The sequence below is a fragment of the Genypterus blacodes genome, unplaced genomic scaffold (genome assembly GCF_046128005.1).
Source record: "Genypterus blacodes isolate CSIRO-AG114 ecotype Tasmania unplaced genomic scaffold, CSIRO-AGI_Gbla_v1 ptg000032l_1, whole genome shotgun sequence".
Classification (NCBI taxonomy): Eukaryota; Metazoa; Chordata; class Actinopteri; order Ophidiiformes; family Ophidiidae; genus Genypterus; species Genypterus blacodes.
In genome coordinates this window covers 8,555,572-8,572,463 of record NW_027466845.1, presented here as the reverse complement: position 1 = coordinate 8,572,463, position 16,892 = coordinate 8,555,572, and the positions used below count along the sequence as shown (strand labels likewise).

Sequence of the window (16,892 nt, the reverse complement as noted above, 5' to 3'; positions counted from 1 at the left end):
CAGTGTTTGCTCTGCTTTATGGCCTCTCTGTTTGTTGTTCGCCTTCACTGGAGCGACCACCGCTTGCTCTCAGCAGCACCCAGGTCACCAATCTGAGCCCCACCGGCCCACCCAGAGTGCAGCACATCAGCCGATAAGAGTTAACAGAGTTAGTGTAGGAACATCACACTTGTGCACACACCCACACGCACACACACACACACCCACCCACACACACACACACACACACAGTATAATCTGCCTTTAATGAAGTGCTGAGATCTTTCTTCAAATGCATTTTTCGTCTGTTCTCTGATTTGTCAGTCTTTCCCTCGAGGACATCGTAAAATAAGATAACATGAGTTTGGAGGATGAATCCATCATGTGTCATCATCAAAGGTGTAAAAGTGTGAACTTCAGTCACTTGGAGAGAGAACGTGAAAAGAAATAAAAGTTGAAAGATTCTTCCACAGGCTTTGTTCTCATTTAATTAAAATTGCTTGTCATAAATGTTATATAGATGCACATATTAATAAGAAATAGTAAGATAAGATCAAAGTTATACGAGGGATAACAGAGCAACTTCAACTTTCGTTTTGCTAAAGAAGTGGAAAAACAACTTTAATATCAATCTGAATTTGTCATTTGTCATAAGGAATGATATTTATAATGAACCAGTCTTAAGGGAACAGGACCTTTTGATTCCCATTTGTCGGGAGATGAATAAGCCTGTTTTTGTAGTTACCTTTTTCAATCACTGTCAGCTGGAACTCAGTCTGTCATTTATCAACAACAACAACAACAACAACAACAAAGAGAGCAGCTAATAACACCTTTGTATAATTGTCGGGGGTGTTATGAGCTCGGCCCACTCGTTGGTGTGCACCAGGATCACATGAGGCCCCAGGGGGGGGATGGGCAAAGTTTGGAGAGGAGGGTGGTGTGTGGCTTTAAGAGTCTAGTACCGCTGCTACACACACACACACACACTCTCAGGAAAGTTTTGTGGGGGCCAGGCGAGCTGCGGGATACCGACGGATAGGAAGTGACGGGATCGCAGAAGAGGAGAGAGAGGGAGATAGGGAGAGAGAGACGAGAATAGCAACACAAAGCCCGGAGCAACGTGCGATCATCCGAGCAATGCCTGCGCAGCCGGGGGGGAGAGTCTGCGCCTGAGCCCGGGCCACAACGCCGGAGCGAGAGAGAGAGAGAGAGAGAGAAAGAGAGAAAGAGAGAAAGAGAGAAAGAGAGAAAGAGAGAAAGAGAGAGAGTTTGGAGAGGAGGTGAACTAAGTGAGACGCGGAGGTTTATCGAGGGGAGGGGGGAGTTTCTGCCGCGTCGGTGTTGACTAGTTTGTGGGTAAACACCGGCGCGCGGGCAGGTTCGAGACGGAGCTCATGGGTGAAGCTGCGCGTGAGGCAGAACGCCAAGGTGAAGACTTAACGACATGCGAGACGATAAAAAAGGGATATGAACGCAGTCCCGTGGCCGCCGTATAAGTCTTCCCCTCCGTCCGGCTCGGTTTCGCGTCTTCTTCTGGGATGTTTGCGCGTTGGGTCTCTTCTCCGGCTCCCGTTCGGCTCCTGACCTGCGTGTGCGCCCTGGTGCTGTCGGCTCTGTGCTCGGAGCTGCGGGTCCGGGTCCGGCTCACCGACGGGCTCATCGCCGAGGAGGTGCTGGAGGCGGACACCGTGAGGGACGCGATCTCGCTGGAGTTCAAGCAGGGGGACGGGACGCTGGTCACCTTCGTGGCTGACTTCAAACAGGTGAGCGGCGTGTTTGTGGGCACAGTTGAGGCTCTGGAGTGTGTGTGTGTGTGTGTGTTTGTGTGAATGAAAGAAGAAAGCAAGAAAACGCGGTCAGATTTTACTGAACTGTGCCAGAGCTTTCCATCGCTGTAGCCATGGGTTCCAAACTTAGGCTGGGGGACCACCTGGGGCCCTCCCATCGGTCTCAAGGAGGTCACTAAGAAAAACAAGCATTTATATGAACTATTCTAATGATTGCTCTATTATATTTGTATATACACTCTAAATTCACGTGTTAAACATATTGTCAAGTACTTGATTGCATATTTGTGGCAAGATTTGGACCGTCTGACCTGAACTGCTTTTTACAAAGTTAGAAGATGAGGTTTGTCCTTCCTTTGATACCTTTGACCAAACCTTCTAAGCCGATTACATCACCAAATTGGGCTCACATCCCTTGTTCTACATTCCCAAACCAATGCTTGCCTGTGGATACGGCTCCGGGGTCAGAAATGCTACAATCCCTGGAGACTGAAGTAGAACTGAGAGCTGCATTCATCCTTTTCCATCTCAGCAGGGGCGCTCCAGAGGTCAAGCCTGCTGGTGTCACCTCAGAGGTGGATGCCTACAGACCCCCACAACCTTAAAACCCCTGTTGGTCATATGTTCCACCCCAGAGACCATCATCAGCGGCCATATTTAGCATTCTTCTAAAAGTGGATGAGCAGGTGGAGTGTCCTACCCGTTTTGCTTTTACGATGATTCTGAAAAGTTAAACTGTTTCGGTTCCTGACAATAACGACTCAGGGGACGCTTAAAACATCAATCCCGTGAGGGGAAACTGCAACTGCAGGTCGTGAAAAGGGAACTCGCCAAGCCGAGCAGAGAGAAGGCGAAGGCATGCGTCTGTGATGGTTGCTGTCACACAGAAGCTGACAGGCTGGCGAGATGTGAAGGGGGAGATTTACCAGGATTAAGTGGGCATGTCTGACCTTTTTGATCCGTGCGTCTGGTTCACCAAGCAAAACAGCTAATTTAGAGTTGAAAGAGAAGACGCCTTCACCCCCAATCGTCGGGGACACGGCAACATAAAGAGACACACACTTATCTAGCGAGCAGGGCGCCTATACAGTATACGCTCTGGTGTGTGGGCACTCGTGTGTTCCTTGCACACATACGCACACACACACATATGGTTCGGTTTATTTGAATAAAGCCAACAGAACCTCTTAGATCACTTTACTTTTCCGCAGGCTGATTTATTTGCTCCAGTTGTAGGGTCGGTCGGTCTGCCCCCTCTCTCTCTCTTCCTGTCTCCCTCTCTCTCTCTCTCCTTCGCCTACTCTCCCACTACTTCCTGCTCTCCCTCTCCCCTCCATTCCTCCCGCATGTGTTTTTCATCCAGCTCGTTGCAGTATCTCCAAGATTTATGGAAAGTTGGACGAGCTGTCACTTCCAGCTGCCACGGTGGATTTACAGTCCAGATGAACGCATGTGGGAAGAGGAGTGTTTAAACAGGGATGTAAAACAGCGCGTGGGTTACGATGGACCCCACAGCCAAAGGTGAAGAGGCCAGGTGGAAGTTTTATTCCTTTTGTTCTCTGGCGCTCGTTGACGTAAAGCACAGCGCCACACAACACACCTGAGATTCGCTTAATTCCACCATTATTGAGTTAAGTTTAGGAAGCGGCCGTCTATAATCAGTTTGGTATTTGGCAGCTGTGTTCGAGTAAAAGAAGTCTGTGATAAACGATGAGACAGCAGCAGTCTGACTCGTAGCTGCTCTCTGAATACGTGGCCAACATGCAATGGTTTATGTTTAAGCTATTAGACACACACACACACGCGCGCATGCACACACACTGTGATCTGGTGGATGCGAGGAAAGTTTAGTCAACCTCATCCAGGCGGAGGATCACAGTGAGAATGAGTCATTGTGGGATTTCCAGAGGCTTTTGTTTCTGCGAAGGCATGTGGGACATATGGGAAAGATGATGCCGTTTAGCTTATACGCAACACCTCTTCATCATGTGTGTACTCTTCAGACTGCGTACCAGCTGGTAGGTAAAGTAGGTAAGAAGTATTGCAGGTACAGTGTTGCAGTGCATTGCCATTGTTTTCCTTTCCCTTTATCTTGTTTTTGTTGAGGAAATGTCAACATGTAGATAAGGTTGAGGCAGAATCCGCAGATTGACTGTGTCGTTTCATTTTGGAAGGAAAGAAATGCCTCATTACTCCCAACATTTGAGTGAACACACATTTGTTACGTTGGCACCTAAACCGAAAGACTTCCACTCACTTTCCCTCACTCCTGTTACCCTGAAAAAACAAACGTAGGCTTTTCACTAATAACACACTATTTTTCTTACACTTTTCTGTCACTAAACATTGCAGATCAACACTGATTTCACACAGCAGTAACACAAGTCGAGGGAGAAATCCTCCACCAGCTTTGGGAGGCTGCCTCCAGGGCATGCGACGCTTGCGTGTTGGAAACGGCAAATAACTGGCAGCAATCCCCCTGTGTGGTTGGTGTTTGTGCGCCTATCGCAGCTGATGTTCACACAGGTCAAGGAAATGTAAACAGAGCCCATTGGCCCTCTGGGGTTGGACGGGTTTATGGTTAAATCCCAATACTTCACTGAAGAAGCTGGACTTATTAGAAAATGATGTGACTTCGACTTGTTGGACAGTTTTGCAGGCGGAATCATCAAATACTTGTTGGGGAAAAGAACAGCAAATACTCAAAGGGTCCAAATCCAACTTGCTAACTGTGACAAAGTCGCATTCGTTGCAGATTCTACCACAAACGTGTGACCTACCAGTACAAGTATCATTATCTTTGTAGGTTTATCCTTTTATCATCAGGGATATTGTCTCTTTTGAACAATCTGTCCCCAGTTAAGTCATTTTCTGTTCACTTACTCAATATAACTAAACACGTCTGAACACAAGTGCGCTGTTGTTAAGTGTCTCGTTCGTCTAAACTCATCTGTTTAGATTCCGCCTCAACCCTGCCTCTCTTTTTTCTCTTTTACCCTTCAGCAAGGACTGTAGCAAATTATGATCAAACACAGTCTACGTCCTTGAACAGAACCTAAACCATGTCTTGGAAGTTAAATCCAGGAGGGAAATGGCCCACATATTTCAGAGGTTTAAGAAATGGCTGTTTAGTGCGTTTCCAGATGTAGGAACTTTGTCAGAAACACTAATCAGTTGTTGCTTCGTGTCGCTTGTGCAGACATACAAATACATGTGTTTGATCAGTGCAGGAATGTGCGTTAGTAGTTTACATGCACATTTAAACTTCAGTCGTACTCTGATACAGACAAGAACTCCTTTTGTAGTTCATACAAACACCATCATGAGATTGCAATTAGTATAAATCAACATGAACTAATTCAAAATAACAAAGCTTTTTACGCAGTTGTAGATTGCATTTTGCGTCGATAAATGCCAGGGTTAATCTAATGTTAACGCAATGTTTGACAAAGGTCGATTTATCACCATAATTGGTATATAATGAATAATCAGGCTTTAATTTCCATGTGAATCTGCCCAAAGGAGTTATGGAGATATGACCTATGACCTAAAGGCATGTTTTTCAATAGAGAGAAAAGGCTTCTACTCTATAGTGGCTAATGGCGATGAACGGGTCGGCCATCGGAGTTTGTCAGCAGTCCTCCTGTCTCATGAGGCACATTGTCCCTGCGAGTCCCACAAGTCGAGGCCAGATATAAAACTGTTTGGTTCCTGATTTTAGTAGCAAAAGCTTTGGTACAGTGGCAGTGGGAAGCGGCCTTCAGTGATTGGTGCTCCCCTGACACAACCCCATGTTGTGCTGATGGGTCAAGGGAGCAACAGATGTTTGGGCAGCCACTTGATACTCCAGCTCACACTCGCTTGTTAAATGAGTTTGGATTCCATAAAGAATGGCACCGGGGTGCGAACGAGCATGCAAAACATTCGATCAATTCTCATCTCGTCCTTCTAGACTGGATTGGGTTTCAGCCAGGGGCCCCTGTGTGCCCCGAGCTCCGCTCACTACACTGTGTATCCCGGTTCTCTTCAAAGCTGAGAGGCTTTATGAATGCATCCAACAGTAAGCTGCTCAGAATTGGAGATTCTTCACACGCCCACATGTGCCGTGTAACGGGCAGAGTGGGAGGTGTGGGTGGAGAGGCAGGTCGCTCGCTCGCTTGGTCTTTCTGCGCGTCCTCCCTGTGGGATATATCTCCGTATCTGTGACCCACTTTGGCAGATTTCCATTTCTAGCCCTCTCACAGCTTTCATTAAAACAGACTTGGGCTGTGCCTTCACTTAACTATCAGGCAAACTGTCTCTGTTTTGTGGGTGGCTCACTGGCAAGTCATTATGTTCTTTCAAATCTGACCCCGGAAATGACCCTGTTTGTCAAGCGACTTAAGCTTTCCCCTGCTTGCAGGTATAACGCCGGTGCCGTTGCCTCATTTCACTTCTTCATACCCTCTGTGCCACACCTTTGTCTCCTAATCCAGCCCCGACACACCATCCCACTGTGTCACTTGCACAAACTTGTTAGGACTTTCTCACAGCGAAGTGTCACCTATTCCAGGAAATGTTGTGGTTTCAGGTGCGTTTGAGAGGAAAACAGGAACACGAGGGATCAACCTCCGCTGTTGTGAAAGTTCACATGACGCAGCTGTTAGTCAGCAGCAGTCATTGAACTCGTCCCTGTGATGTGTCGTACCTAAAGTCAACTTCTTTGCCTTTTGCTTTACTTGAATACACATACACCCAATAAATACTCATCCAGGCTTTTATTGAAGTGGATCCCTCGTGTAAACACCTTTTGCTCCTACACGAATATGATACTGTTTGTCTCCTCTATGTGTGGGAAACATGAATTCTGCCGCTAGCCAAGTTATTGCGTAATAAAAGAAGGTGCGCTGTTCACAGGATTTGCACTGAGAGGATGTGATTTGAAGAAAGACATCTGTTTGACTTTGGCGTTTATATTTTCAGCCCTAAATCATTGAAGATGTAAGTTGTTGCTTTATGCAACAGCTGTTTGCATGTCGTTCATCTTGCTTTGTTGAAGCATTGCGTGCAGTGTGTGCAGCCACTGGCTCTTTTTGAGGATGAACCTCTTTCTCCTCGGCACCCTTTGTTCCCCGCTGACTCTGAATCCCCGGAGAATAGCATCCTCTGTGGCCCTGTCATGGCCCCTCTCGGGCCCCTTTGGCCTCGCACGGCCCCTGTTGATGTCTTTATCCTTTATCCTGCTCCCACCAGCAGGCCAGATGTTGGCCTGTAATACGGCCGATAAAAGGAAAAGTTTCCCATACCCACAGTATCTTCCAGGCTGACAGAGAGAGAAACCAGAGCTGTCAGAGAGAGACAGGGAACATCCTCCTTTTTTTGGGATTTTCTTCCCCTACGTATACAATCGAATGGAACAATGGTGCTGGAGTAACTATCTTTGATTAAACAGGAGAGCAGAAGTTGTGGCTTGTGCGGCACAGAAACCAGTTCATATGTTTGAGGTTCTTCTGCTGCTACATCCAATGCTTGAAAACACATAATTGGCAAAATGACACAGACGTCAGCGCACCTGACCAGTCGTTGCATGAAGCAGGCGTGTCCGACAGATGGTGGCGCCGGGTTCCGGTTTTGCCGAACACAGTTGACTGGCGGAAAAAAAAGCGATGGCCGCCGTCCAACTCTCTGACCGGCATTTTGGATGAAACTCACTGTGGCCATAACAACAGGGTTTGGTCTGCCAAGGCTTCTGTCGGCCATGCTGTCCTGAAATGCTCTTTTATCAAACTCATGGCTGTGTCATCTCTGCTGGCTCCACTCCACACAGTCCATTTTGATGTGTTTGTCTTCCCCGTGTCTCCCTCATGACGATTTATGTGCTTAATGTACATATAAAGGTCCACGCCTAGGACGCCGACGTGTTATGTTACACGCTTCTGTCGTCTTGTCTTTAGAGTGATAAAATGTCCTTCCTATCAAATTTCGTTCGCAAAAGCAGAAGGGATGGGCTGAGACGGAATGACAATAACTCATGACCGTCCTGAAGAATGTTGCAGAAACCAGCATGAGACGAACTGATCTTCCAATAAGGGGAATCTTGGGTGTAATTTTCCTGTTAAATTGGCACAAAAGCTTATTGCTAAAGCGTGGGAGGAACAAATCTGAATGGCGGTGTGTCTCATTACAGTCATCGCCTGTTTTCCAGCAATTTTAATACGATTTTGAATTCATGCTGCATTCACATGACAGCGTCCCAAATCTGATTCCTTTTGCCTTCACGTGGAAACCATCATTTCTGAAGGTCGTGCTGTAAAATACTGCTAAAGAAGGCGTTTGTGTAGATTATGTTTGTGTGAGTCGTGGCAACCGGATATGAAAGCTGGGGAACAGTAGTCAGAGGGCCTGGGTGAAGCCGCTGTCGTCTCCATTGTTTGTTCCTTATCTATCTGCCTCATTTCCTCCTCCGTTAGCACCAGCGGTTCGTCTCTTTCTCATTTCCTGTATGCAAAGTATCCACAAAAACACAGTTTGGAGCGTTGCGATAATTGCATCCAGATTGGGTGCGAGCAGACATGTCCCTCACGGTGGCCTGCACATGTTTGAAACCGTTAAAGTGTAAAAGTTGGGAGTTTTGTTAGTTGGGAGTTGGTTTTATTGAGTCTACATGCAGTAATGGATACTACAGCTCCGGCCCGCCAGCGGCGCGAAAAAACAACTTACCTCCCATTGTTTTGCGAGGAGGACGAGCCGAGGCGAGCCACCTTTGTTTCCGCGGCCCCCGGCGTGTCTTTGCCGCCCGTTCTGCCGCTGTATACTAGCCGTCTCGCTCTTTGGACAGCCAGGTGTGTGATGGGCCTTCCCGAGTGCAACTCCGCATTCCTGTGCCTCGGGAGCCTCTGTAATTAGTCTCAACTCAAGCGTCTCCCAACGCGCCGGCTTTTCTCTCGCTCCTTTTGTTTGCGCCTCTCTCGCCCTCGCCCTCGCCCCTCGCCCCCCCCCCCCCCCCCCCCCCCCCAGACCCCCGACCTGATCTTTAATCCCCTGGCTACACCTGTGCCTGTTTCACCGGCCCCCCCCTCCCTAGCAGAGTTGTTTTGATAGGAGAATCTGCAGGGCTTTTTTAGGTTGGGTCCCTGAAACGATTGATTGCTTCAGTCATTCCTTCCCCTAATGGAAGCCAAGCGGGTTAGCTGGAGACATTTTTGTTTGCACCACATTAGCTTTGAACACTTACACTAATTACAAAGATGATGTGTTTCAGACGCCGTAATCGCTCCCACAGACCGGCAGTCGTTACGTTTACATGCATGCTACACTCGCTGTTTGTCTGCACCGCCATTAATTGTGTGTGTGTGTGTGTGTGGGTGCAGTGGGGGGGTGCACGTTGGGTTTATCCCTGGATGGACGGATTTAATAGGATTCCACGATTTCAGAGTAAGAGGATGAGGATGAGGACTCAGACAGGTGAGGTTAACGACTGCAATTATGATGTTTGAGTAGAATGATTTACAATCGCATAATCAAGGTCTGTTCCTATTTGCTATTGTTAGTTTAGGCTGGTTTCATGGGCTGATTTATTGTCGTAATAGGGGTATAATTAAAGTTTTGACGTGCTGGTTAACGCAGCGACTGATCTCGAATGACTCATGATGGCGTGGCCGAGCAACAGGCCTCCTCATTCAGCCGCCGGCCTTATCAACACACAGGGTTTTAGAGGGGATTGGAAAACAGGAAGGACCTCGGCCCCAGGGGAGGGGAGGGGGTGGGCACGGGCTCGCTGTGTGTGTGTGTGTGTGTGTGTGTGTTGTGTTTTGTTGCTTGTGTCCATCCATGCGTGCATGCAAGCAAGGTTAGTAAAGAGGAGGGGGGGGGAATGTTTTGCAAAGCTCATTTTTACTGGCAGAGCTAAACTTCTTTTACCCACTCGGGCGCCGTGGTAACGCCTCCTCCTCTCAGCAGGGCTCTCATGTTATAGCTTCACATACTTCACCTCTGCACCAGCCCGTAAACCAGCTGTACTGTAAGCGCCGGCCAGAAGAACGGCGCTCGGCTAACCGGGTAACTGCTACAGTGAGGGAGAATGTTTCCTGTAAATGGCGCCCTTTGAGCTCCTGAATAGGCTTTTGTGCGCCTTGCTTAAATAATCTGGCCTACCAAAGGTACCAAACCCCCCCACCCCCCTGTTAAACAGGTCTTAGTATGACCCACTAGTCCCTTTGCATGAATACGGACTTATGTTTGGACGTCGGCCAATGGTAGTGAACTTAGTTCCTGGGTGTCACAGAGCGATGCTAAGGAATCTGTATTGGCGTGGATTATTTATAGCCGTGCTGACATTTACGCAGCTCTGGTGGGGGGGGGGTGGGACTCCGGGCAGCGCCGTCCTTTGATTATGGCGTTTATCCTTCTTTTTCGAGACAGGAAAACGTCACTCTTTTCATTTTTAATGTCCGCACCTGGTGATTTTCTCTAACCGTCGCTTTGCAAACCTTTAATTTTACGCACTTCTGTGGAAATGTAACTTTTTTTTGAGGGGGTGACGCACTGGCCAGACGGAGGCCTTGGGTTTACTCCCAAAAAAAAAGTAGCAAGAGAAATTTATGAACTGCATACATCTTACTGCATAGATTCTCTACTACGAGTAATCAGACAGCCATTGAAGCTCTCTAATGTGCACACACACACACAGGTTTGGCACCTGGCCTCGAGTGTATTCGTGTGATCTCCCGTCAAAGCCGTCATACCGGTGTATTGCCTCAGTGGCGGTCTGACTACGCCCCACTAGGCAGATCTTTGAAGCGATAACTGGTTTGATCTGTGCGACAGGTGAACAACTTCCTTTAACCGCTGCACGTTTGCCTCCTTCTCCGCTTCGCAACCTTCTTCTTCTTCTTCCTCTTCTTACGTCTCTCTGTGTGTGCGTGTCACTGTCTTTGAGTCAGCGCTGGCTTCAGGCAGGCAGAAGTCTGCTCTCGTCCAAACAAACAGCTGAAACGTATTCCCCCTCTGTCTGGGTATTTACAGGGCAGATGATGTCATTGTTAGTCCTCTATTTGCTTTTGGAAGCCACACCGATTATTATCGCAGCGGCACCTAAGTGTACTACGCCGGTTAGTTATTGCTATTTTAGCGTCGGGCTGTGATTATGCTTCATTTCCATAAACTCCGTAAACTGCTGGCCTGAGATCGGCATATATAAACGGGATACGCTGGCTGTTTTCTGTCGCACGCTGGCAGGGATTTTCCGACCTGTAGTCTTTGATTTGTACTCGATCAGGGACTGAAATGTCACACTTAAGACGTTTACGAGCGCATCTAATCGGTCATTACGCTCCTCATACTCATTATGCTCACTGGGCCTCATGTGTATTTGACAAACGTCGGCCACATAAAAGCCTAGCCTGCATGTAAACGTAGAAGCTGCATTTACCTCTTCGGTTCAGTTTGGTTTCCCAAAGAGAACATTTCCGAGAAAAAGCTAAAATATACCAACGAAAGCCGACCTCCCGAGTGCCATCTGGGTCGAGATCAATCAAGGGATCCATAAATTGCATCGTGCTCCGGCTCAGAACCGAGTAGGGGAAACCGAACCCTAACCAGGTCCAAAACCATCCGGAACCGTATGGGTGTGAAAACGCCTCCGGTTACATCATAAAGAGTTCCTGGTGCCCTCCTGTTGCCCTCTTGGCCTGTATCTCCAGAAGTGTTTGAAAAGGTGGAGAATCATTAATCTGAAAACACACCCACACACCCACACACACGTACACAACGTAGCAGGAAGCTAACGGAGTCTACAGTGTAGTAGAGAGAAGTTTCCAGAGTTGGTGGAGTTACCCGGCTGCTCTGTAATTACCCAGAGAGCCCCGGGGGCAATACGTGTGGCTAACGCGAATTGCCCCCCCCCCCCCAACCCCACCTCTTCCTTTTCTGCCTACACACTTACACACAGCGTACTCAGCGTAGCGCCATGTGTCTGCAGTATGGGAGGTCCTGGAGTCGTGGCCCCGGCGTTTCCCTTCTCTGGGAGGAAATGACACTCTTGCCCGTCTCTCTGTCAGCGTTAAACTCCGCCCCCACTCACATCTCACGGTGATGTATTCATGCCTCCTCTCCACTCGCTCTTTAATCACTTGGACTTTGTTCTTTTTTTTAAACTAAAGTACTGGGTTATTATCACAATAAAGGAACATCTGAGGTGGATTGGCTGTTCTGCCTTCGCTCCATGCAGAGGCGTGTGAGGGACGGCTCTCAGGCTAATACCGTACGTCAATGTTTGCTCAGTCATTTGCTTTCCAAAGGTCAGAACCGTGTCATCTGCGAGCGCCACGGGAACTTAAACACCTCTTTGCGTGGCTTTCTTGTGGCCGTGGACAGATATGCGTAGAGGAAGTGGGAGCACAGAGCTTAAGGAGAGCACAAAGGGTTATCTGAGGCCCGCTTATCTGAGGCGTCCCCGAGACCCTCCTGCTCGGCCAGCCGAAGCCTCCGAGCCGCAGCTTGTTTGCTTCAGACGGGGGTGTGAAAAGCGGAGGAGGGGTGTTTGGGACTGTGTGTGCGTCTGTGTGTGTGTGTCTTGAGGGTGAAGCCCTGAGGAGAGCATGAGAGGGGAGGGGAGGGTCTGATGAATAGGAGGACAGGTCTGCTGCGGCGCTCTCCTGCTGCTGGAGCTTCCCATCATGCTTTGCATTCCCACTCATAGAACTCTTTATGGCCTTGGGGCCGGCGCCAGATCTGTCGCACGCTTGCCAACAGCAACAAGTTGGGGTTTTTTTTTTATGTGGTGAACTCTCGGCCGTCACCGTTTTCCACTTCCAAAGCTCCACTACTTGGAACTTATTTCGTGAAAATGTGTGTGTGCCACTTTTGGAGCGTTGATGAGCTTTCCCACAGTTTTAGTTTGACAGTAAGAAATAAGCAGAGTGCGAACGCAGCGACAGTAAATAAGCCGACAGACACTTAGGATGATCAACAGAGTGTGAGATGTGGCAGCGTTGGTGCAGTGAAAATAAAGCCCTGCTGGCTTTTAGTCGACGGTTGTTTGAACGCCATTAAGCTCCACATATTAAATAACTTGGAGTGTCTGGAAAAGTGCTGCATAAGTACACAAATGGAAGGAATATTTGTACTAATCTGTAAGAGGCTGTAAAAATAAACTCTGTATAACTTCGCCTCATGCGGGGCTTTAAAGGTCTCTGTGGAATCGTCCAGCCGTTGTTCAACCGCGTCTTGTTTGTGTCTGGCAGGATGTGAAGATATTCCGGGCGCTGATCCTCGGCGAGCTGGAGCGGGGACAGAACCAGTACCAGGCCCTGTGCTTCATCTCTCGCCTCAGCCACAATGAGATCATCCCCAGCGAGTCCATGGCTCGACTCAGACAGGTATGACATAGCAGCTGAAAGAATTTGGGATCATCAGGCGGGAGGAATGAACGCTGACCGCTGTGTTGTCCGTGCAGAAAAACCCTCAGGCCATCCGGCTGGCGGAGGAGCGGCGAGGCCTGGAGCAGCTGAGCATGAGCGCCGCCGTCAATCTGAGCCGGGCCTGGCAGCTCAGCTCGCACATACACAACATGTGCAGCGAGGCGCGCGAGGCCATCTACACCCGGGAGGCCGACGTCAAACACTGGCTGGACAAAGGTCAGGGGTCGCCCGTACCCATGCTTTCTCTTGTTTCACTGTAACGAACATCGTCTCTCTCCCCCCTCCCTCACCGTCCTCTTTATCTCCCTCACGCCCACGCTCTCCCCTGTTTCCATCCCCTAAACACCTCCTCAGTCTTCATCTTGCTGATATGACCTCAAGTGTTCTCTCCAGGGTTTTCTCCTTGATAAGGCTTTATCACTGTGAGACGTCTCCCTCATGTTTGTCTCCGTACGTCCGCATTCCTTACAAATGTCCCACTTTTACACAGAGAGAAGGAGACAGGAGATAAGAAAGTAAAGTTGTTTGCATCAGCCACGCAAAATTGAGAACTAGTATTGGAGATTAGCAAGCTACAAGTAGTTAAGCTACTTATTGCGCTACGGCTGTCAGTAGCTTGCCAGTAGCTATAGCTTTTCCTGTAACTTGTTGAGCAGTGTTGTGACTATTGCCACACTTGAATTAAAAAACACACACACACACGCTATCACAACGTATCCCAGCATGCATCGCTCCTCTACCATTTCCCGGACACACAGTACAGTGGCGTTCCCGGTGTGCTTGTGAATGCCATTTTTGCCGTGGGAGCCTGTGTGTCTTAACAGTAATGAAGTCCAAATTACCCCTGAGTGAGGCGAATCTGTGTGACTGCACTGTTGTCCGATGACGGCGCTGTTATACGGCCAAACAATGCCGACGGTCACGGTTCACCGAGCACCCCGCACCATTATCTCCGGAGGGAATCACTGTAGCGTCTCCTTTGCATAACAAAGTCCCACGTTCGCAGCACAATCTGCCCCCTTATCCGCCGTGTTTGCCCTCTCACGAGCTCCACGCAGCATCTAATTGAGTGAAACCGAGGGTGGGGGGTTCTTCCTGTGAGAGATGATCGCTTGTTGTCGTGTCAATTTTCACAACCTCTGATAATGACGTTCCCCCCCTTTTCCTGCCTTTTGTCACAGGAGTGGACGGCTCCATATTCGAGGTCCTGCCGCAGACGGGAGAGGTGCCGAGTTTTCAGGCCTGCCACTCCACAAAGGACTTGTGGCAGCCGTGTCTGTGCACGTACAGCCTGCGCCTGGAGTGGTACCCTTGTTTGCTCAAGTACTGCCGGAGCCGGGACAGCGTTGGCAAAGGCTCCACCTACAAATGTGGCATAAAAAGCTGCAGTAAGGGCTACCACTTCACCTACTACGTCCCCCAAAAACAGCTCTGCCTATGGGACGAGGAGACTTAGCGTTTTGTCTCTGGAACGGTTAAGAGAATATATATTCCCCCCCCCCCAAGCCAGACTACAGCTTCTTCACCCAGCTGTTGAATGCGGCGGCGCAGGTTTTTGCGTTAGTGAAGCCGCCTCAGGAGAAGAAGCGGCAAGATCCAAACGCCGAGGCCGAAAGACACAAATTCAGGTTCCAAATGAGACCAAAATGTTTTATGGAAGGAGAGTACGTATACAGTGTGCGTCCCGAGAGGATTCGGTGATTTTTTTAGAACATTTGGACTTTCACGTGACTTCAGCATCAAGAATCTATTACTGCGGTGCCTTTTTTTGGGCGCAGATGTGGAAAAACAACAACATCAACAACAACAGCCTCTGATTATAGCTACTCGATGCACGAAGCCTGAAGGTGCATCCCCTTCCTGCATTAGTGCTCAGTTAGAGACCAGCAGAGGGACAACAGACTCGCAGGAACGTTCATTTCTATTCTGCTGAAGTAAAATGTAGTCGTTTTGTAGCCGACTGCTGTCTTGTATGTAACGATGCAAGTCTGACGGCAAAGGAAACGGCTTCTCCACTGCTCGCTTTATTTATTTTGGTTGCAAAATGAAATTCTGGATGATTATTTTTGTATTGTTTTTATTTTGGTTCAAAATAACATCTTAAGTTGTTATTTTTTCTTTTACATTAAACAAGCTCTTAAAAATACACCGCGGATCAATAGGAAGAAGTATTCAGAAATATTTTAAAAACATTTTCACACCATACATCTTGGATAACATTAAAGCCAAAATCAGTAATTTCTTTTAACCACCTTTGAGATGTTTCCACACAGATATTTTTGGCGTTTTGTGTGTTTTCCAGCCGATAATAGTTGAAACTCTAGGCCAGTCTTACTCAGTGTTTACCAACGTTGCTAATACAGCGATATAAAGGAAGCCATGTGGTTGTCTGCAGTTAGTCTGCATATGTTAAAGTCCCATTAATCACTTTTAACAATAACAGAGGTTTTGTGTTTTTGAATTTGTGGTAATACAATTTTGTTTACATTTGGATCACAAATTGTGCCTTAAGTCTTTTAGTCCCAGACAGATGCCTTCCTACTCTGTTACTAAAGTTTTCACAGTTGCACAGACGTGTTGTGGACGACCTAACAGATTTATCATCTTCGTTTTAAAAAGAACAATAACAGCTCCACTTTACCCGTGTGCCCACTGCTCACACCCTCAAAAGTTTGTCTTAAAAAGTGTTAAAAGCCAAAGCCATTGTTGTCAAAAGGAAATACTGTGGAAAGAATGCCGCAAAGTGTCCACTTTTACAAACAAACTCAAAGTAGGTTATACATGAGCTATACTGCCACCTTCTGGTTGAAGTGTTTCAATGCCCTGCGTTTCCTGCCAACATCCCAGTGGCAGAGATCTTAGTTCTGGTGCATTTCAGCCCTGAAAAGTATATAATTTGTACATCTCACATCCGTTAGTAATATGTTATTCAAGGGGGACCAAACTTCATCTTTTATTTCTGAATATCCATAATGAGAATGATTGAACCACAGTCTTACCTCTCTCTTCATTTCAGTCCTTACTGCCATGTCACTGTTTGTATGTTGGTGTCCTGCTAACTTAAGAACCAAATAAGTGAAACGTTTTAAGCTGTGGCCTTTTCTGGTGATCAAGTGCCTTAACATTTCCACGATATGTTTGCTAAGAATTTGTAGAGAAATTTTCTTAAATGTATTTTTTCTATGAAAGAGTTTTGAATATGTTGTAAAGTTGCCATAAGGAGAAAATGAAGCAATTATCTAATGTACCATTTAAGATTTGTGTTTTACATGAATTGTTTCAATAAAGTCTTTCTTTGCACTGCGCATACAATAATAATAATGAATGTGATGACTTATGAGTGCAACATGGAAGACATTTTCTCACATATTAACGTTAATTTAGCAGATAATCCAAACTAAACGTACACTTAAGGTAATCACAACAAACACATAATATCTAAATGAGTTCACTGTTTCTGGTGTCTGCTTGGACTTCTGAAGACTGGCATTTCCAAAACATCTGATGAAAACAACATTAGTAACCCTGTTTACGACTTCAGTTTGAAGCTTTTCTGACCAATCACAAAGCTCCATTACACTTATTCTCTAAGTGAACACACATTAAAATAACAGAGAGTGACAGCTTCATACATTTGTCCAATTATCAGACTGAATGGAAGTATTTCTACTTCCATTTTGTCCTCTTGTTGATGAGTAGTTGTGGGTAGTTTGTGCTCTTGACC

The 16,892-nt window shown here is 47.4% G+C and overlaps 1 protein-coding gene across 1 annotated transcript; it reads left to right on the top strand.

Annotated features, from left to right (window-relative positions):
- The first annotated feature begins 938 nt into the window (after nt 1–938).
- Nucleotides 939–16,147, top strand: oafa (OAF homolog a (Drosophila)). Its single transcript, XM_076146004.1, has 4 exons — nt 939–1,745; nt 12,992–13,126; nt 13,204–13,384; nt 14,350–16,147. The coding sequence occupies exons 1-4, from the start codon at nt 1,521–1,523 to the stop codon at nt 14,622–14,624; spliced, it is 816 nt and encodes a 271-aa protein (XP_076002119.1). The 5' UTR covers nt 939–1,520; the 3' UTR covers nt 14,625–16,147.
- Nucleotides 16,148–16,892: the final 745 nt, after the last annotated feature.

Bases quoted from the DNA above. Each gene is read 5' to 3' on its own strand.
- oafa (XM_076146004.1), top strand. From the start codon at position 1,521: ATGTTTGCGCGTTGGGTCTCTTCTCCGGCTCCCGTTCGGCTCCTGACC. The intron at 1,746-12,991 runs GTGAGCGGCGTG...TGTGTCTGGCAG, and splicing joins TCGTGGCTGACTTCAAACAG to GATGTGAAGATATTCCGGGC. The intron at 13,127-13,203 runs GTATGACATAGC...TTGTCCGTGCAG, and splicing joins CCATGGCTCGACTCAGACAG to AAAAACCCTCAGGCCATCCG.